Source organism: Pecten maximus, chromosome 3 (assembly GCF_902652985.1).
Source record: "Pecten maximus chromosome 3, xPecMax1.1, whole genome shotgun sequence".
Taxonomy (NCBI): Eukaryota; Metazoa; Mollusca; class Bivalvia; order Pectinida; family Pectinidae; genus Pecten; species Pecten maximus.
In genome coordinates this window covers 37,734,924-37,757,868 of record NC_047017.1, presented here as the reverse complement: position 1 = coordinate 37,757,868, position 22,945 = coordinate 37,734,924, and the positions used below count along the sequence as shown (strand labels likewise).

The window sequence follows — 22,945 nt, the reverse complement described above, 5'->3', positions numbered from 1 at the left end:
TAAGCTTTAATCAAATAGTTGGCTAGTTTTGGTACGAGGCATGTTGTCATCAGAACAAATTGAAAATACAAACATTCAGGTTTAAAGTAAAGAATGTGGTGTCTAGCCTAGTGACAGTAACAAGTTATTATGTATGAGGTAATGCATAGTACACGATAAAATGATGTCATTAACAGCGAGAGCTGGTAGCTATATTAAGATGCTCTTTATGTGTTACACATAGTCTATACACTAACTGTACTATGTTATAAAATATGGAAAATAGAATGAAGATAGTTGGTAGATACCTGTCTCCATGATGAAGTCCAACAAGGTTGGTGAAAAGAATTGACCTTGACCCGTATTCAAGGTCATGGGTGAAATTTGCTGAAACTCTTACAAGAATTCTGATTAAAAGGCCTACAGTTGTATGTATATAATTAGCTTGTAGGCTCCTGTAATAAAGCCAAACAAATTTTTATTCTTATTTATCAAAAGACCTTGAATCATGATGTTTAACCAATTGCTGCCTAGGATGGAATCCAGCATACTTTGTGGAAATATATTACCTTGACCCATACTCAATATTGCAGGAGTCATATCTTTGCTAAATCTTTTAATTGAAAGACCTTGAATCAGTAAAGCAGTGAATAATGAGAGCATTACAGGCCTATTGGGCCTCTTTTACACGAGATGAGTATGGGGTGCCGTTTTACTATTTATTCCCATTTGGTGATATCACCTATTCAAATGAGTGATAATTATCACCTATTCGAATAGGTTATATCACTTGAGAACTTTTTTAAGTGATATCACCTATTCGAATGAGTGATATCACCTATTCGTTTCATTAAGTGATATCACCCATTCGAATAGGTGATATCACTCATTCGAATAGGTGATATCACTTATTTGAAAAATGGATTGGTGATATCACCTATTAGAATAGGTGATATCACTTATAAAATTTCATAAGTGATATCACCTATTCGAATGGGTGATATCACCCATTCGAATAGGTGATATCACTCATTCGAATAGGTGATATCACCAATTCGAATAGGTGATATCACTCATTCGAATAGGTGATATCACTTAATGAAACGAAAAGGTGATATCACCAATTCGAATAGGTGATATCACTTATTTGAAAAATGGATTGGTGATATCACCTATTAGAATAGGTGATATCACTGATTGAATAGGTGATATCACTCATTCGAATAGGTGATATCACTTATAAAATTTCATAAGTGATATCACCTATTCGAATGGGTGATATCACCTATTCGTTTCATTAAGTGATATCACCTATTCGAATGGGTGATATCACCTATTCGAATAGATGATATCACTTATTTGAAAAATGAATTTGTGATATCACTGATTGAATAGGTGATATCACCAAATGGGAATAAATAGTAAAACGGCGCCCCATAGATGAGTGGATAATCTAGACACTGTACACCAATATTTCTACACTAGATGATTTGGCACTCTATATGATTAACACATGGTTGCACGAATTTGCAATAGGGGTTTTAAAAAGTTTCTTGAGTCAACATCAATGTTGCTGAAAATAGAACTGCAGGATATAATGTCAAATATACATCATATCAGGTCCTTATATAAGGCCAAACTTTCTGAAATTTCAAATGATGATATGCAATAGGTGTCTTAAAAGTTCTAAGGTTTAAGTTGCTGTTACAAGAATAAAACGAGGATATCTAAGTCTTCTACAGAGGGCAAACATTCTGGAATTTCATATGGTAATGCACTGTTGATAAATTGTGAAATGCAGATGTGCAATAGATAGTCAAGCGTCACCGTTCTAATTTACTCTATGTTATTTATATACATGTACATAAACAGGAGGAAGGATTTGAGTATGCGAAAGAATTATTCCTACCAATTTACATATATATAGTCATGCATGTAAGGCAATCGCCAGGGTATTAAGTGAGATCAAGTTTGATTAATTTTAACCATTTTTTCCCATTTCAGAAGTAAATCTTCCAAGAATATTGTTTCTGAACTTTACAGTAATCAGGAAATAAAGTAACTAAGGCCAGCAAATTTAGAAGCAACTCATGTAAACATCTGGTTTTATAAATATTGGCCTTCTGTTTAATGAACAAAATATCAATTTGAGTATACATTATTGTTTGTTTCATTGACGATAAGGAATAGAGAGCATTTAACAAGTTTTTAGAATTAATCAGAAAGTGTACTTTTCTTCATTCCCATAAAATGTAAATTGCAACCATTACAAATTTTCAATTCTAGTTACCATGAAAGGTACATTAGCAAATAATTTTGCCTAAGTTTCCTAGTTGTAATCAAATTATGACCTTTGATTAGCCACTTAGACATGTCTTGTCCTGACTATACTCAACAATGTTTACCAATTTCAATGAAACTACACAGGAATGTTTGGAAATATATGAAGATGAGCATGCAGGTTATTTTGTTTTTGTTTTTCTCATAAGTTTTGGTTGTCATGGTAACCATTGTACAGGCTAATTAATATTCAAACATTGTCAAGTTGTGTAATTTATCAAAGCCTATTATCTAAAACATCGGGTGTTTCCAGAACCGTTACTATGGAACCTAATTTAGGCTTATCATTGGTCAAAACACTGAAATATTCATTGATGTTTACAGTAACCCTTGTCCCAAATAATTTACCTTTACAAGGCTCTAAGGATGAAGGAGCCTACATAATAAAGACTACACAAAATCAAACTTTGGATAAATTTTGTTTATTTTTTACTTTGAAAAAAACATATTTTCATCACACTTTCATTCTCACTCCTTCCATCCTTATGATGTACTTTATATTGCTTCACACTAATCATCCAATGACCAATTATGTAATAAAAACAAATTGCAAAGTTAAACAGAAATTTACATGAATATGAGCATGACAAATGATTTACTAAATGCTTCCTTGGCATCCCACAACAAGTCTTGATCTTTTCATTTTTACCATCTAAACAAAAAGGCAATAATAATGTCTGTTCATTCTGTCCACCGGTGAACACACTGCTGGTTGGTACACACATAGTATGTCTGTTCATTCTGTCCATCGGTGAACACACTGCTGGTTGGTACACACATAGTATGTCTGTTCATTCCGTCCACCGGTGAACACACTGCTGGTTGGTACACACATAGTATGTCTGTTCATTCTGTCCACCGGTGAACACACTGCTGGTTGGTACACACATAGTACAATCTCATACCCTCCTGTAAACAACAATAACACTGAATTCACTATATATTCGTTAAATGATAATAGATGATGATGTTAGTATCTGATACAACAGATGTAAATGAAATTTACTGCTAACTCAAACAGTAGAACTTGATAACTTATTACCATACTATACTATAAGCTTTGTGCTTTGATTTTCATTAATCATCCTCATCCCAGGACTGAGCAAGTCTTAATCATTCTTACTCCGATTTTTGCAATGTCTGAGGGTTCAATCTTTTCACATATGGCTTCAATTCTGACTTTCCCACTTATTGAGGTCTATCAGTTTCAGACACATAATGCCTTCTTAACTCTCTCCTGTGAGAGACCCAAGATTAAAAAAAAAAAATCACTTTTCTAATTTGAATTTGGATTGAATGAGTAATTTAATACATATAAAGCATTGAATTCATAAAAAAAAAACTTTTCAATGTCATGGGTCGGAATTAAAGTCTTCAAAAGGCTGAAAGTAAATATAGATTTTTAAAAGCCACATAGCAAATTTCATGAACTTTACAAAACCGTATGCACCCAAAGATACACTTTGTATAACTTAACCAAGCTGTCTGATGACTAAACATGTGGATCACAAAGGAATAAGATACAATCACCCAAGATTGCAGTAAACATACCTCTGCCTTTGTACTGTGTGATTGGAAGAACACAGACTCTTTGTGATTGCACTTGGGACATACATGGTCTTCTGTCCGTGGGAGGGTAGGGTCCGCAATTACATCACCAATGATCTGTGTCAACTCACTACAGGGATAAAATTAACATGCCAATAAATTTTTTCATGGGAAAAGATTTAGATTCTGATCTCAAGTTAGTTTCATCTGAATGGACTTGGAAATATAAATATTAGATAAAAAAAAATGGGGCTACTGATGCTTGTAAGGGACATTTATTAGGTATAATGCGGTACATATGTATTACACTGTAGTACAATCAATGGAACTACTGGTGCTTGTTAGAGATATTTGTTACATATAATATGCTAATAGTCTATATTACTGGCAAGTGTACATTACTTACAACTGCATTGTCAGTGTAACTCAATAAACAGTGCACGTTACCATTGTTACAACAGGTTTTTTTTTTTTTTTTTTTACATTTTTGAGGACTCTTTTTGAAAGTATTTTTTAAGTTATTGTTTGCAATCTATTTTGTAGATTATTACTTACTCAACTTCATGGGTAATTTTGTTCACATATATACAAGGATTGTCTGCAATCTGTTGATAGTCACAGTTTCTGCACTGAAACAATGAAAATATCATTCAGAAAATGATTTTCATCTAGCACAGCAGAAATGATTTTTTTATACACAAGAATTCAGCTGGTTACTATCCTTTAATTATCTCTAGTATAAAGATTTTCAAACTTTCTTCAACAATCATCATTTAAAAGCTTTATTAGCACTGTACACTGAAAACAAACTGTATATATAGAGAAGATCTACTGACTTTTATTTCAACAGGAAATTCTGTATTATGAGTTCTGCTTATCATGTCAGCTCACTTCAAAGTTCAATGACAATCTTGATTGCAAAATGCTATTGTTTTAGTGATAATATGTCTGCCATTTTTCTATATTATGACAGACTTATACCCTTGTGTTAAGGCTGGAGCACTGGGCTAACCCTGGTACTTTATTGTGTCCATTTCTTATTTTATTAAGACAAATTAAAGATACATGTAGAGATGGGGTTGCTTTCATGTTATCAACATAAAGGTACATGTATATGGATAGGTAAAATCTAATCTATATCGGTGTACAAGTATATCTATATAAGGATGCATCTATGCAGGTCTTTAAATCAACACTTACTGCATACACCATTAATCTCTTCTCTTTATCTTCTTTTGGGTACAACATATTGTTGCTGTAAAAAAAAAGAAAAGAAAAAAATATATTTATCAATGTACCATAAAATAATCATTTTGTTTTTAGTATGGCTGTTAATTTTGTAGATGTAGCGTGTGGGTCTAAACTGTTACCATGAGTAAGTCATCAAAAAGGAACTATAATACAATATGTATGGTCATTCGTAGCAATGACAGGTACTGTTAGATCTGACATAATAAGGGACCAAGGGGAACCTACTTGTGAAGTTTGAGAAGTACAAGTAAAGTACTATTCAAGAAATAGCGATTATTAAACAAACTTCTATTGCCAAAATCCATGATGGATGCCTGTTGGCCTTTTTGTTTTCTTGATCAGAGTCAAAATTGAATACACATGTACAGCTAAAGGGGTCAAGTAGGTGAACCTACATACGAACTTTGAGAGATATTTTTCCATAACTATTAAAAAAATAGCGATAACAAGAATTAAGAATCAAAGAATTATAGATATAGCTACTGTATATCAATGACCATCTGATGAACGTGGGTTAAAATTAAAGCATACAGTAATCATAGTCTTCAAAATCAAAGTTTTTACAGGATGTATTTATAATCATGGTCAGCTATCTTTTTCTCTTAAATATAATCAGACTTATCAACTTAAATCCTTGTCTTTTATCTAATACTTAACATGTCCTGATGAAGCCCTAAACGGGCGAAACCAGTCAACGAAAAAAATTGATGAACCCTTGAGGTCTCCTTGCCTGTTGCGATTGATCCTTACTCACTTATTTAATACTTAGTATATATCCCAAAATGGTCATTATACAATGCTCGCTGTATATATATGTTTACGTATACGTACCAGGCACCAATATAGTGTAGTTTGCACATGGATATAATAGTCTACTTTGATTGACTCGTTAGCATAATTTAGATGTAGTGATAAGTTACCAGCTATCTGTGATGGTGTGATGTTTGACACCATTTGCAGCTGTAGATCTAGGTACAAGAAATGTGATTGATAAAATAAGGAGATCCGAATGTATATCTTTCATAAATAGATATTCAGCATATTTAGGCGAGCTTCTATCCATCTATTCTCGAACTTCACTATATTGTGGGTGATGTGGATTTGAGTGTGTCCTGGCCAGGCTGAGGTTGAGTTGACAGAATATCGCGGGCTTCACTTGACCCCGTACTAAACGCCTTTTGTGTCAGGGCAGCCGATTGGTAGAGGATCGAACTGCTCTACACGTGCAGGCTATATAAAGCAGGTATTTATCTGTGCGCTGTAAGGCCGTAATAGCGTAATAAATTAGATCTAGTCTAAAACATTTATTTCATTATGCGTAGGTTGTCCTATTAATTAGGAATGTGTAAACGAATAGTCGAAACTACGTTATAATCGTCAGTTTGTCGCTGGAAATTACAGCAGGGCAATTTACATATTCAAAATGTTATTCAATTTCATCTTGATCATGCATGTGGCACAGGAAACGCGGGACATGTTTGGAGCTCGAGATGTTCATATTGCTTTTCAACAATCATCGACGTATTTTAAACGATAACATTAAACATTTTGATTGTACCATTCTTTACAAAACCGTATCCCCACAAATCCTGGTCCATCGTCGTGATTTTCATACAGATCCATGCCTTTCCTTCTTCAGAACTGAACGGCCCGAACTGAACGATTGCAAAACGAAATGGAAATAAATCGGCATTAGTCGCTTACGCTCTAAAAAATATAATATACATATGTATAGGCCTACATATTTCCTACATATATATACCATTTCAAAATATTTCTATCCCTGTTAAATGTACTTGTGAGGGATACAGGCATTGTATATATAATTATGAAGTGTTTGTAATTAATTGTTAGGACCTTAAGCGACAAGGTGCGTTTTTTTTTTCAGCAGGTCCCGTGCAGTCCGGTCGAAGTAATTTGGCAAACGGACAAGAAGGTGACGTCGTGTTATTTTCTGCTGAAACATATTTTTAGGCAAGGTTACTATCCATAAAATGGCCACACAGAGGTATGACATTGTTATCTTCGGTGCATCTGGTTTCACCGGCCAATTCGTTGTCGAAGAAGTCGCCCGAATAGCAGACGAAGAGCGAGGTTTGACGTGGGCTATTGCCGGCAGGACCATGAGTAAAATGCAGAAAGTTCTGGAACAGGCGTCTAAAAAGACAGGTAGGTATATCAAATGTTAAGAAAACATATTCACTGGGCTTATATTATTATCTGCGAACAAAATTGGTTACTGTCATATTGCAAAATCAGATTAGAAAACAAATAGGACTGCAATAGTTATAACAAAAAGTTAACCACGCCCCTTTTGACATGATGGACTGTTCAGTGAATGAATCATCATTCTAATGTATTTTGGCCTAAAGATTGTACACGTTTTACATATATGTTTGTAAATTAAGAGCACCTGGCATCAAGCAGTTGATATTTTTTTCCGTTTAAAAGTCTATATAATTTAGAACTGCTGAAAAATTTAATCCAGATTTCAATTGGTATGGGAAATAACAAACTTGAATTGTATTGATAAAATGAGGGGTAATTAATTTAATATTGTATCTGTCAGACTAAGATGACACACCATTATAATTATGTGATGCTATTTTTGTGTCTCCAGCAAAAAGCAGGCAAGACATAGGTATCACTTTGTCGGCGGCAGCAGTGTCCGCATATGTTTCCGTACAATAAGTTACCTTGGGCTGATCAAACTCTAACTTCATGCAGATCTTCTTTACCAGAAGTGCTTGCTTAGAATTGCTTTTCAGGTCCAAAGGGCAAAGCTAGGTCACTGTTACTAAAAGGAGAAAATTTGTTTCCTTGGGACAACTCCGGTCGATCCAGTTCCTTTAGCTGGCAAACTCAATTTTCATTAGTTTTTTCTTTCCACAACTGCTTGCATGGGATTTTTTTTTTTTACTGGTCCAAAGGTAGAGGTCACTGTTGCTATAGATAGAAAATTGGTTTCAGTACAATAACTATTGTAATCACCAAACTTTCTGCGCAAGAAATACATCCACTTTCTTGTTTCTCATTACCAGCAATAACACAAAAGTCTAAAGAACGTCCTCCCAGTGACGGTATGAGTGAATACTTCAAGCTGTTATATGACCATTTTTAGAGTTTGATATCCATACACTAGCAGCATATGAGGACAAGGATTGGTCAGATAATGACACCAATATTCTGTGGAAAAACATAGATGTAGTTCTTCTATTTTTGTATCTATATATATTTTCCTGTTAACAAAAATCCTATCTCTATCCTGCTGCCAGGGACCAAAGGAAATATAGAATGTATGAAAATAAAGGGTATTTAGTAGCTTAACCGCTCTGAAGATTGAAAGGTAATTGTGAAAGTTAGGATAAATCATTAGATGGCCATGGCTACTCCTTAAGTTTGACTTTTTAATCTTCCCAAAACTTCCACAAGTCGGTAGTAATCAACCTGGATATAAATAATGATCTCAACTTGATCCTGATCCTGGTCAAGGTCTTTTAAATGAACTATCAGAGTCACAGTATTAAGTAGTTTCAGTTCAAAGGTAATATATTTTGCTGGATAACTAATTGTCATGTGATGGAACCAATAATATGTAAAAATAAGAATCCCATACATGCATCTCATATCATCTTTTGAACAGGTAAAGAGCTTGATTCAACTCCAGTCCTAATAGCAGACACAACCAGTGAGACCTCAATGGTGGAGATGTGTAAACAAGCCAAGGTCATACTCAACTGTGTGGGCCCAGTAAGTTTTCGCTCAACAGATGCATACCAATCATTGAGTAAAATACTATAGATCTTGTATTCACACCCAACAATTCAAGGTCATATGCTTGGCTCTAAACTATAAGAAATAAATAGATATTGTATTCTGTTAGAAATAAATAGATATTGTATTCTGTTAGAAATAAATAGATATTGTATTCTGTTAGAAATAAATAGATATTGTATTCTGTTAGAAATAAATAGATATTGTATTCTGTTAGAAATAAATAGATATTGTATTCTGTTTGAAATAAATAGATATTGTATTCTGTTAGAAATAAATAGATATTGTATTCTGTTAGATATAAATAGATATTGTATTCTGTTAGATATAAATAGATATTGTATTCTGTTAGTTGTTACCTGCTGTCAAGGTCCACTGCTCTGGGTAGCAGTCTGGTCTGAATTTGACGGGCTGGTTCCTCAAATGTTCGTTTGGATTTCCTTTCCATTTAGTATCCTGGATCCGATCATTTTTTCAGACGTGTTCCACAAACTAAGTGTTAGGGGAAGTGAGTACTTCCAAATGTTTATTATACAGTGGTTCTTTTGCAGCTTTTTTGAGTGGCCTCTTCTACTTTGTAAGGTTTCCTGGAATAGTTGAATTTTGTTAAACTTGTTACTGTCTGACATGATAAAGTACACTTCTATCATGTCCATTCAAAGTCTCCTATATAATTAAAGTATGCTCGACATGCTGTATTTACCGGTAGGTAGGTATGGCATGCTTTGATATCCCTAATTGTTTTGTCCAGTAGACAGTTACAGTGATGTTGTATTTTCATTATCGTTTCCATGGTGAGATGATGGTGTTGTTTTGTCCAGTAGACAGTTATAGAGTGTTGTTGTATTTTCAGTATCGTTTCCATGGTGAGATGATGGTGTTGTTTTGTCTAGTAGACAGTTACAGTGATGTTGTATTTTCAGTATCGTTTCCATGGTGAGATGATGGTGTTGTTTTGTCCAGTAGACAGTTATAGAGTGTTGTTGTATTTTCAGTATCGTTTCCATGGTGAGATGATGGTGTTGTTTTGTCTAGTAGACAGTTACAGTGATGTTGTATTTTCAGTATCGTTTCCATGGTGAGATGATGGTGTTGTTTTGTCCAGTAGACAGTTATAGATTTGTTGTATTTTCATTATCGTTTCCATGGTGAGATGATGGTGTTGTTTTGTCCAGTAGACAGTTATAGAGTGTTGTTGTATTTTCAGTATCGTTTCCATGGTGAGATGATGGTGAAAGCTGCTATAGAGGGAGGAGCCAGTCATTTAGACATCAGTGGAGAACCACAGGTAAATAACAGGTTAACACATCACAATCTTCTTTAATCCCATACAGGTAAATAACAGGTTTACACATCACAATCTTCTTTAATCCCATACAGGTAAAACTTGACGGACAACAACTGAAACTGGGTATTTAAGTGTCCAAATTATCTACCAATGATCAAATAATGTAGATTTAAGGTAAATGTAAAACATTTTTAGAAATACTCATTCAATTTCTTTTTAGTATCTGGAAAGCATGCAGCTCAAGTACCACAACAAGGCTAAAGAGAGTGGCGTATACATCATTGGGGCCTGTGGCTTTGACAGTATTCCGGCGGAGATGGGCGTGGTCTATGTCAATAGACAGTTCAATGGTAATTAGTCAGAGTTTGTATATTTTTTTAAATTATTATTTTTTATCAGACAGTCAAGTAGAGAGATCATCAGAATTTGCTATGCAGGTTGGCAAGATTCAACGTCATTAGCAGTTGTTTAATCTTTAGTTTAAACTGAAATCTATAAATACATAAGAACATTTATAGATTTGTGATTTAATCTAGACAGGGAATCTTACAGCCAGAATCCTTCCAGTAACATATTACATATATATGAGATTAATATATTTCCAGTGTTGAAAAAGACAAGCAACAGCTTTGAATTCTTGGACCTTGGAACTTTTGGTTATTTGAATTTCTTTAATTTAGGACTTTTCTTGCCCCATGTTCATAATATACTTGACAATGAAAGTTACAGTAATAAATTGATAGAATCATGGGCAGATCATTAACGGTTATGTCTTACCTGTCTGTAACAATCACCTGTATTGATATTAAACAACCATTTTAATTTGTCATCTGAACATCAATCTGATTCAAATCGTATCTGAATCTTTCTTGACTTTGCGCAGTGCAGTCTAATAATGGGAGCACAGATCAAGATATGATTCTAATCAGATTGCCTGAAAATTTGTTATAGGTTAGGTTAGCTACTTAAGAACCTATAATAGCAATACCATGTTGCTTTACAATGAAAAGAACATTAAGAAAACCCGTCCACTTTGATTATCAATAATTCTCCAGCTACTAAAATAAGGAAGATATTATTTTTGATATTTGAAAAAAAATTATTTAATCAAAACCTTTGAAAGACAATTAATCGACTAACTAAACATTGAACTACATGTATCTAGAAAGATGCACCATATCCATATTTGTTGTTTTATAGACATTTTAAATTTCAGGTGAGGTGAATTCTGTAGAGAGTTACCTGGAGATCATGTCAGGACCTGAAGTAAGTAGTAGTAGTTTTATATTACGAACTTCTGATGATTAAGCATTAGGTACACAATTCCTTACATTTCCTGTTTCAAATGGAAAACAAAAAACAAAAAACAAAAAATTGAATACTACTGTATAATCTAAAAATATTACTTTTGAGATTTTGTGGGATTTTTTACTTTACAATAAAATACAATAGCCTGTACTGAAAGGAGGAAAACTATTGAGTTTATGAACAAAATATTTGTAATTGTTCATTTTTAAACAAATGTGTCTTGTTCCGCAACAGCAAAGGATAAGGGTGTATTTATGATGGTAAAGGTCAGATTCTGATAGGAATGACATAATTAGAGTTATCAGAGGATACTAGATCATCTGTAATACTTTATAATACATTGAGTTATCAGAGGATGATAGAGGATAATAGATCATCTATAATACTTTGTAATATATTGAGTTATCAGAGCATAATAGATCATCTATAATACTTTGCAATACATTGAATTATCAGAGGATAATAGATCATCTATAATACTTTGTAATACATTCTTCATTTCTGTTAATTTTTTTATTCTGTATTTGTATGTTTATACGTCTGTCAAATTTGACAGGAGTACAATGGTATGACATATATAGTATCCTTTTACCGATTTATTTTGGCTATTTATATAAGAGTTGTTCCCCTTTTCCTGTTTTCCGTCACACAGCTCATATGATCATTATAGTAGAATCAAATAGATTGTTCTTTCATCTTTGTATGCAATCCTTGTTTCAATACATGTTGGGCTGCTGCCTCCCTGTGTTTTGTCTTGTTATGTGTCCCTTGTGCAAAATTCAGTATGCTTGTTGTATCCTCTACCTCAGTCCCTTTGCCTTTCTCAGGGAGTTGCAGGTAACACAGGAACTCTGGAATCTGCCATACATGGTATTGCACATGCTGGTGAACTAAAATCCCTCCGCAAATCCCTGTTTCCAGAATCACTACCTCGGTTTAAACACCAGCTGACCAAAAGGTGAATATTTTGTCTTTGGTAGGGTCCCGCTTTAAACATGGGCACTCTTGAATCAGCTATCCATGGAGTAGCTCATGCCAGAGAACTTAAATCTCTACGAAGGTCGTTATACCCAGAGCGACTTCCACCATCCAATCACAAGGCACCAAAGAGGTATCAAACATCATTTGTTTGTGTGAGAAAACCAATGCAATATTTTATCAAGAGTAAATGGAAAAGATTAGTTTTGTTAATTTCTATTTTTGCAAATACTATTATTAAACAGTAGATATCAAATATGCTTCGGCAGTGCCAAGTTCATTTAATAATTTGAATGAAGTCTTTGAATTGTGTAGAATCTGTCAGAAACATGACTTAAGGTATAATTATGTATTCCATCTTCCAGGGGAGCAGTGTTTAAGAGTGAGGTGATTGGAAAGTACTGCCTGCCCTTCCTGGGCAGTGACAAATCAGTGGTGTACCGGTCACAGCGCTACAAACATGATGTCCTCAAGCAGAGGCCGGTTTGTATAATTACTTGTTTGTGTGTATACATTAGGGAAAGAAACTTTAGATATAGATTAGTTAAAATCACACAGGTGTCATATAAACCATGATAATATCCTCCTCTGTTCTGAGTTGAAGTCTTACCTTGTATATGAGACCCATCTTATAACCTGGTCCTAGGATGGTGCCGATTTCAATGATACAAAATACTTCATTAGGTGTAGGAATTTGAGATTGCCAGATTTTACGACATTAGACATTAAGTTCCAAACCGGAACTTAATGCCATTTCTCAAAAAGGAGACCTTAAACTATAAGAGCCTGAAATTATCTCCCTTTATCACAATCAAAGCTATCTAATTTTTTATTATACCCCCGCAACGAAGTTAGGGGGTATACTGGAATCAGGTTGTCTGTCTGTCCCTCCATCCGTCCGTAGGTAGGTAGACGCATTTTGTCCGGACAACTCCTCCTAAACTGATTGGCCGATTCCAATGAAACTTCACACAAATATAGAGGACCATGTGTAGATGTGCATGACACTTTCTTTTTTTCTCAAAATTATGGTTGCTATGGCAACTGGTCACTATAAACAGGTTTTCCGATAAAAACCCTAACTTTAAGTTTGTCCGGACAACTCCTAAACTGAAGGGCCGATTTCAATGAAACTTCACACAAATATAGAGGACTATGTGTAGATGTGCATGCCACTTTCTTTTTTCTCAAAATTATGGTTGCTATGGCATCTGGTCACTAAAAACAGGTTTTCTGATAAGAACCCTAACTTTAAGTTTGTCCGGACAACTCCTCCTAAACCGAAGGGCCGCTTTACCTAAACCTTAAGTTCTCACTTATCACAAAACATCCCAAACCTAAAAAAAAACCTGAGGTTTGTTATCTCCCTTTGTTAAAACATTGGATATCTTTTACCTTCACAAGCTTATCTCCCTTTGTTAAAACACTATATCTTTTACCTACACAAACTTATCTCCCTTCGTTAAAACACTGATATCTTTTACCTACACAAATTTATCTTCCTTTGATAAAACATTGGATATCTTTTACCTTCACAAACTTATCTCCCTTTGTTAGAACACTATGATATCTTTTACTTACACAAATTTATCTTCCTTTGATAAAACATTGGATATCTTTTACCTACACAAATTTATCTTCCTTTGATAAAACATTTGATATATTTTACCTTCACAACCTTATCTCCCTTTGTTAAAACACTGATATCTTTTACTTACACAAATTTATCTTCCTTTGATAAAATATTTGATATATTTTACCTTCACAACCTTATCTCCCTTTGTTAAAACACTATGATATCTTTTACTTACACAAATTTATCTTCCTTTGATAAAACATTTGATATATTTTACCTTCACAACCTTATCTCCCTTTGTTAAAACACTGATATCTTTTACTTACACAAATTTATCTTCCTTTGATAAAATATTTGATATATTTTACCTTCACAACCTTATCTCCCTTTGTTAAAACACTATGATATCTTTTACTTACACAAAATCTTCCTTTGATAAAACATTTGATATATTTTACCTTCACAACCTTATCTCCCTTTGTTAAAACACTGATATCTTTTACTTACACAAATTTATCTTCCTTTGATAAAATATTTGATATATTTTACCTTCACAACCTTATCTCCCTTTGTTAAAACACTATGATATCTTTTACTTACACAAATTTATCTTCCTTTGATAAAACATTTGATATATTTTACCTTCACAACCTTATCTCCCTTTGTTAAAACACTGATATCTTTTACTTACACAAATTTATCTTCCTTTGATAAAATATTTGATATATTTTACCTTCACAACCTTATCTCCTTTTGTTAAAACACTATGATATCTTTTACTTACACAAATTTATCTTCCTTTGATAAAACATTTGATATATTTTACCTTCACAACCTTATCTCCCTTTGTTAAAACACTGATATCTTTTACTTACACAAATTTATCTTCCTTTGATAAAATATTTGATATATTTTACCTTCACAACCTTATCTCCCTTTGTTAAAACACTATGATATCTTTTACTTACACAAATTTATCTTCCTTTGATAAAATATTTGATATATTTTACCTTCACAACCTTATCTCCCTTTGTTAAAACACTATGATATCTTTTACTTACACAAATTTATCTTCCTTTGATAAAACATTTGATATATTTTACCTTCACAACCTTATGTCCCTTTGTTAAAACACTGATATCTTTTACTTACACAAATTTATCTTCCTTTGATAAAATATTTGATATATTTTACCTTCACAACCTTATCTCCCTTTGTTAAAACACTATGATATCTTTTACTTACACAAATTTATCTTCCTTTGATAAAACATTTGATATATTTTACCTTCACAACCTTATCTCCCTTTGTTAAAACACTGATATCTTTTACTTACACAAATTTATCTTCCTTTGATAAAATATTTGATATATTTTACCTTCACAACCTTATCTCCCTTTGTTAAAACACTATGATATCTTTTACTTACACAAATTTATCTTCCTTTGATAAAACATTTGATATATTTTACCTTGACAACCTTATCTCCCTTTGTTAAAACACTATGATATCTTTTACTTACACAAATTTATCTTCCTTTGATAAAACATTTGATATATTTTACCTTCACTACCTTATCTCCCTTTGTTAAAACACTATGATATCTTACCTACATAAACTCCTACATTGCCTCCACAAACCTAAAGTTCTCTCTCATTTTTGAATTTGTGAAGCATCCCTTCAATCAATCTGAAGTTCTTTAAACTCTTTTTATTACAGATACAGTTTGTCCCCTACTTAGTGAAGGACGGATTGATTAGTGTGGTGGGAAACATCTTGTTTGGTCTTCTTTTCCTCATCATGTCAAGTTTTAGTCTGGGGCAGTCTTTACTTATGAAGGTAAGCTTATGATAATGGAGTGTAATATATGTATTCCAAATATGTGCAGAACTAAGTGAAAAAGATAAGATACTGTTAATACATTGTATTAGGTACTGCAAACAAGAGGTGTTAGACACTGCATTTAAATACAAGGTATTGTTATAGGATGTTAGGGAATGTTGAAATGAGTGTTGTAATGATTAAATTTCTTTAAAATCCTATTTCTTTTCAATTTCAGTATCCATCATTTTTCACAGCAGGATTTTTCAAGAAAGGAGGTCCAACAAAAAGTCAGGTAATTGAAGTCTAATCCACAGCACAACAGGTCTTTATCATTCACATATTCACATAAGTACTTGAATGTAGTCAGTGTTATGTAAAATATAGTATATAAAAGGACCACAGTGAACAGCAGTTTTAATATCATTTATTAAACTTTCCTCATGGGACTCCTGATGTTCTTGATGTTTCTGCAGTGTACAATTTAGGACATTTGATTTGCTTTGTTTGGTTATTGTATCAATTCCATAATATTTCAGATTGAAAACTGTAGCTTTAAGATGACATTTGTGGCCAAAGGATGGAGCAAAAAACTAGAAGAGCCACTATCAGACCCTGAGGAAAAACCGGATACCATTCTTACTGCCAAAGTCGCAGGGCCAGGTTGGTCATCCTCAAAGTTAGGCCTTCCACTTTCAGAAATAGTGTACTCTAAATCACTAGTTACAGATTAAAACACCTACATGGTTGTCAGGTCATCAATTCTGCTCACTTTGGACTGCTTTTGGATAAGTTACAATCTATGTATATCATATGAAAAGTAGAGAGGAAAAAAGCAAACATGTATGCTGTGTCCTTTGCAACTTCTATATACAAATGTACATTGTATTTTGCATAGATGTTTTGAAGCAATGTCTTTTAGTTTCGAAAGTCAAATGTTTTGTCATTCACAAGAGAGATGGGGGTCAGCAATGGCCAAAAAGATTTGATTCTGAAATTTGAAATGACTAACATTCTTTTTAAAGAATCTACTGTGGAATAAGTATAATACATTTTTCGGTCATATTTTGTTAATATATGTCTCCCTGTATTACAGAGATTGGATACATAACCTCATCTTTCAGTCAAGTTGTGTAAATATATGTGTGTCCCTGTATTACAGAGCTTGGATACATAACCACACCCATCTGTATGGTTCAGTCTGCTCTAGTGGTCCTCAAGGAGGCTGATAAACTTCCTAAAGAGTAGGTATAATTGTCATGTCTTCAAGAATTCTTGTAAATTAAAAAAAAAAAGAATAAAAAATCAATTACGATTGTTTTTGGCCTCAAATCAATTGCCAAATTGGCAAAGTATAAGCCATTTCTTGCAATGATGCCATGAATCCGGAAGCTAAACTCACAGAGAATAAGTGTATGACAGTCATGTCATCAACAAGGCTGATAAGATTCCAGAAAAGTACAGAAATGACCTTCCAGGAGGCCAACAATTTCCTGATGTGAAAATGTAGAATTAATAAGTTGTTTTTTTCTGCAGTGGTGGTGTGTATCCGCCAGGAGCAGCCTTCCTGAATACCAGTCTGATAGAGAGGCTCCACAAACACAATGTCACCTTCACAGAAGTCAAGGAATAAACATTACCACCCAGCAGTCAGTAAGGGGTGCCATGGAGATTATCATGGTGACAGTTGCTAAACATGGATACCATGACAACTTTGTTTAATAACATGGATAACATTTTGTTCGTATATTCTATGTATCATGCTTGTGTGCACGTCAGCAAACTGTGATCAGTTGATAATAACAGTATTTATTATTGTCATACACATGGAGTAAAGAACAAAATTAATATGTGACACAAGTTTTAATAAAATTATTTTTCTGTTCTTATATTATATTTTCTGTACTTGCTAATTCACAAAGTGAAACATTTTTCATATTTTTGTTTTGTATACGAGTGCTGTACTGCTTTAAATATTTAATTTACATTGATATTCATATTTATTATACAAATAATGTATTTAATTTTTTTTTATTTTCCCCATGTAATGTTGCTGGCTTACCTTTTCAACAAGTACCTGGTACTTGTTGCATTTAATTGTATACCTTTTGTTTAATATATACTATGATTGCTGGTAGCTGTAGGTTTTTATGAAATACCGAAATATGTAGGTCCACAATCAGTGTATATAAATGACCCTGTTTATAAACTATGCATGGGTTGTTCATGGTCTGCTAGCTTTAATGTTAAAAATCTCATGAACTGTTAAGGGTGTTCTAACTGTAAAGATGATAGACTCCTGAACTGTACAGGGTGTTCTGTGATGTTCATTGACTCATGAACTACATGGTGTTCTAGCTGTAATGTTCAAGAAAGCAGTTTGGCATATTACTTAATTGAGTCAACCATTGCTATTATTATTTGACCCCAAACTGTTTATAGATACCACACTGAACTTTTTACCCGAATGTTGGACCTCTCGCATCCCCTGTTTATAGATATGTTATCACATACAGAATAGCCAAGTATGCTCAGTGTTTCTAGTCCTCTAAATTTGAGAAAAATGTTTTTTTACAAAGTAAAATTCCATTTATGAGGACCAAGTGTTGTGTATTTGAAGACTTATCTATATCTAATAACATGCAGCTTTTCATGTATCTTAATATTTTTCTTAGCATCTGTTGGAGGGGCTCTGGGTTTGATGCATTTGTTCGATATGTTTCTATTTGTATCACAGTGACCAGGTATAAGGTATGTGATTGAAATGTGATCATCTTATATTTCTATTTTCTATGCAAATTGCCTGGCAGTGTAATGTATGGTGGTAATCAGTTGTATTCGTGCTTATTATACTTAAAACATTAACAATGTTACTGTAATGTTGTTGGTAGGGACATGCATAAATCTATATTGATTACAATAAAGCTATATTTTGTAAAAATAAAACAAACGTCTTTGCATTGTGTTTCATAGTTAAGATGTTGATTCACAGGTTAGATATGTATATAGATATAAATATTAACAGGTTAGATATATATATTAACAGATTAGATGTATATATATTAACAGGTTAGATGTATATATATTAACAGGTTAGATAGATATATTAACAGGTTAGATATATATATATTAACAGGTTAGATGTATATATATTAACAGGTTAGATATTTATATATTAACAGGTTAGATATATATATATATTAACAGGTTAGATGTATATATATTAACAGGTTAGATGTGTATATTAACAGGTTAGATATATATATTAACGGGTTAGATATATATATTAACAGGTTAGATGTGTATATTAACAGGTTAGATATATATATTAACGGGTTAGATATTTATATTAACAGGTTAGATATATATATTAACAGGTTAGATATATATATTAACAGGTTAGATATATATATTAACAGGTTAGATATATATATATAAACAGGTTAGATGTGTATATTTACAGGTTAGATATATATATTAACAGGTTAGATATAAATATTAACAGGTTAGATATACTGTATATATATTAACAGGTTAGATATATATATATATTAACAGGTTAGATGTGTATATTAACAGGTTAGATATATATATATTAACAGGTTAGATATACTGTATATATATTAACAGGTTAGATATATATATATATTAACAGGTTAGATGTGTATATTAACAGGTTAGATATATATATATTAACAGGTTAGATATATATATATTAACAGGTTAGATGTGTATATTAACAGGTTAGATATTTATATTAACAGGTTAGATGTATATATTAACAGGTTAGATATATATATTAACAGGTTAGATGTATATATTAACAGGTTAGATGTATATATTAACAGGTTAGATATATATATATTAACAGGTTATGGGTCAAAGAAGTAATATGAACAGTATATTCCAGATAACACTGGATCCTCACATAAATGTATGGAGGATACGAATTACTTGTAATGGTTATATGGGGCAAAGAAGTAATTCAAACAGTGTGAACAATAAGGCTTGTTAAATTTTCGAGGCAATCCGCCCCTTTATCAAAACACAAAAAATTACAAATACAATCACATAATATATATAAGAAGTACTGGAAATACAATAAAATACAATAAGAATAATGTTTTAGTAACTGGAGAAACCACAATGAACCCTTCGGCAAACGTGGGCCGAGGATCTCTGTCGTTGGTCGCATAGCATTCTAGTGTTGAACATGATGCAGTCACGCTAGTATCCGCCTTCGGCCCACGTTTGCCGAAGGGTTCATTGTGGTTTCTCCAGTTACTAAAACATTATTCTTATTGTATTTTATTGTATTTCCAGTACTTATATACATTATGTGATTGTATTTGTAATTTTTTGTGTTTTGATAAAGGGGCGGATTGCCTCGAAAATTTAACAAGCCTTATTGTTCACACTGTTTGAATTACTTCTTTGCCCCATATATTAACAGGTTAGATGTATATATATTAACAGGTTAGATATATATATATTAACAGGTTAGATATATATATATTAACAGGTTAGATATATATATTAACATGTTAGATATATATATTAACAGGTTAGATATATATATATTAACAGGTTAGATATATATATATTAACAGGTTAGATGTATATATTAGGGGTTAGATGTGTATATTAACAGGTTAGGCATTTCAATTTACCTAGTCGTAGTTGGAATGACATGCAGGTGGTTGCTATTGATCATTGCCCTACCTGGGATGAAACGAAGTGTCGGTCAAGGGAAACATACTGGACTACCAACCTACAAACCCACTAACCTCGAGGTTTGAACGAACATTAAATGGTTTGTTTACTACGTGACCCCATGTTGGTACCCGACAATTCATCTGATTAATTATTCAATTTGTTACTATTTTATTAATTCCTCAATTAATGTTTTTTGGGCACCCCCAACAGCATTCCTAATATATCCTACATTACATTGCTGTTATTCAATACTCAATTTGGTCGCCTCCTGTCTTCAATAATATTTCTAGATTACACTACTGCAGCGATACTCAATTTGGTCGGCTCCCTTCGTCGACTTTATCTCGACAGTCCCCAACAGTCTGTAGTGTATCCCATATTGACATTTCGGCACTCGTAAATTTTGGTTTGTACAGTCCTCATAAAATTTATATAATTTTGCTCTCAGGGACATTTGCCAATTTGATTCTTTACAGGATAATTTGAGAGTTCTCAATACTTTATATACTTGTTATATCTATTACCATTTCATGGACGATAGTACATCAAGTATTTATGTAATATTGTCAACCAGAACGCTGTATCCATATATAATCATTTTGGGACAAAACTTTGTTAACACTTCAACATTTGCATGTGCAGGATATTTTCAAATGTCTTGGCCATTGGTCACATAGCGTTCCAACATAGAACATGGCTCTGTACATGTCAATGCTAGCCTCTACCTTCGGCCAACGCCAGCCGAAGGGTTCATGGTTGTTATTTCAACTACTACCAAAAATACTGTATCTTATTGTATTTTCCAGTACTGTTTATACATCATGTAATTGTATTTGTACATATTCTGTGTCTTGATAAAGGGGCGTATTGCCTAGAAAATTTGACATTTTTCATTGTCCACACTGTTAGAATTACTTCTTTGTCCCATATAACAGGTAAGATATATATACTTACAGGTTTGTTGTGTATATTTACAGGTAAGATATGTATTTTTACAGGTAAGATTTATTTTTAGATCACTGTTTAATACACCAAGACTGGCAAGAGGTTTATCTGGAAGATGTGGAATTTCTTCAAACACTTTAGGAACTTGTTATGAAACTTGTATTTAATGCATGGGAATGCACTAGAACACATTGACCTCCAAGACCTTTAGGGGTCCTTTATAACGGTATTATTAACCATTTTGGAACATTTTGATGTACGTTAAGATGATGGTATCTGTAGACTGTACTGATTAACACCTGGTCCCAACTATTTCCAGAAGTTCAGTGTTAGCCAGCGATTGGTTTACCGCCTACATGACCGCCCATTGCTAAGTTTTGTCTTGCCTGGCTATAGTCGGTGTTCCTTTGGTGTTATATCCAGTGTGGTAGAGTCACTTATCTCTGATAAAAAGACACACGACAATGTTCAGAAATATCATTCTTTACTATCTTTTTTTTTTTCACACAGAAAATTCCTAAAACATATTTCCTGTAATTTTAAAATTTAACATTTTTACTCCTTGCTTTCTTTAAAAGATGGATTCAATTACAGGTACATAATCAAGGGTTAATTCATCAGCAACCTTAGAAAACACTCTATCAAAATAAATACTATTTAAACTGAGATAAAAATATCAATTCTAAAACTCTTATTTTATTGAAGTTGTAATTTATAGCACTTATGACATAAAATAAAACTTAGTTCATTGTAAACAACATTGGTATAAATCTGTTATGGATAAGCAACAACTACATGAATCAATTCACCTTTAGTTTTGTTTCAGATACTTCCATTCAAAGGACTTTGCTATTACACAACCCTATCAAATTCAAATGGTAATTACAATGCTATGTATGTCATATAATGATACTAGATCAGGAATACTAGCAACCATTGAATCTTGCCTATCAATTACTGCTGTTTATACTGTATAAAAATCAATTACATTTGTATATTGGTACAAGTTCATAAACCTTTATCAACTAAGATGGAAAAAGTTGCACTTCACAAAAAAAACAAACAAAAATCTCATTCATCTAGTTGTTACAAATTCACTTTATATTATCTATCTATTTCATGTGGCAAGAATGGGTACATGTACCTAACATATATATGATATACTATATAGATTACCATCTATGTGTGCATATGCGAGGAACGATGCTAAAGATGATCAGGATAAATGTCCCAAGTTAAGGGTAGCTGACACCGACATGTTTCAAATCTTGTGAATTAACTTAATAAAATCCATATTTCTGACAAAAAGCATTTCCTCTTCTTGATTTACATAACTTTCGAAAAATAGTTCGAGATTCTATTGAAAATCTGTTTTGCGACAGGGCAAAGTTGGACTTATGGTTGCTTCTTCTTTTTGACTG

At 32.9% G+C, this 22,945-nt stretch overlaps 2 protein-coding genes across 3 annotated transcripts; one reads left to right on the top strand and one right to left on the bottom strand.

Annotated features, from left to right (window-relative positions):
* Positions 1-2,724: 2,724 nt before the first annotated feature.
* On the bottom strand, positions 2,725-6,822 carry LOC117324091 (DNA-directed RNA polymerase II subunit RPB9-like). Its single transcript, XM_033879729.1, has 6 exons — positions 6,677-6,822; positions 5,068-5,122; positions 4,423-4,496; positions 3,871-3,997; positions 3,153-3,228; positions 2,725-3,042 (listed from the first exon to the last, which is right to left on the bottom strand). The coding sequence occupies exons 1-5, from the start codon at positions 6,739-6,741 to the stop codon at positions 3,166-3,168; spliced, it is 384 nt and encodes a 127-aa protein (XP_033735620.1). The 5' UTR covers positions 6,742-6,822; the 3' UTR covers positions 2,725-3,042; positions 3,153-3,165.
* Positions 6,823-6,981: 159 nt separating this feature from the next.
* On the top strand, positions 6,982-18,809 carry LOC117324090 (saccharopine dehydrogenase-like oxidoreductase). Of its 2 annotated transcripts, none has more exons than XM_033879727.1 (12): positions 6,982-7,287; positions 8,762-8,868; positions 10,100-10,180; positions 10,401-10,530; positions 11,397-11,446; positions 12,469-12,599; positions 12,832-12,949; positions 15,762-15,881; positions 16,102-16,158; positions 16,403-16,526; positions 17,026-17,107; positions 17,400-18,809. In XM_033879727.1, exons 1-12 carry the CDS (start codon positions 7,113-7,115, stop codon positions 17,494-17,496), a joined length of 1,272 nt encoding a protein of 423 aa, XP_033735618.1. In that variant the 5' UTR covers positions 6,982-7,112; the 3' UTR covers positions 17,497-18,809. The 2 variants fall into 2 exon arrangements, with proteins under 2 accessions (XP_033735618.1, XP_033735617.1); XM_033879726.1 differs by lacking the exon at positions 12,469-12,599 and adding an exon at positions 12,316-12,446.
* Positions 18,810-22,945: the final 4,136 nt, after the last annotated feature.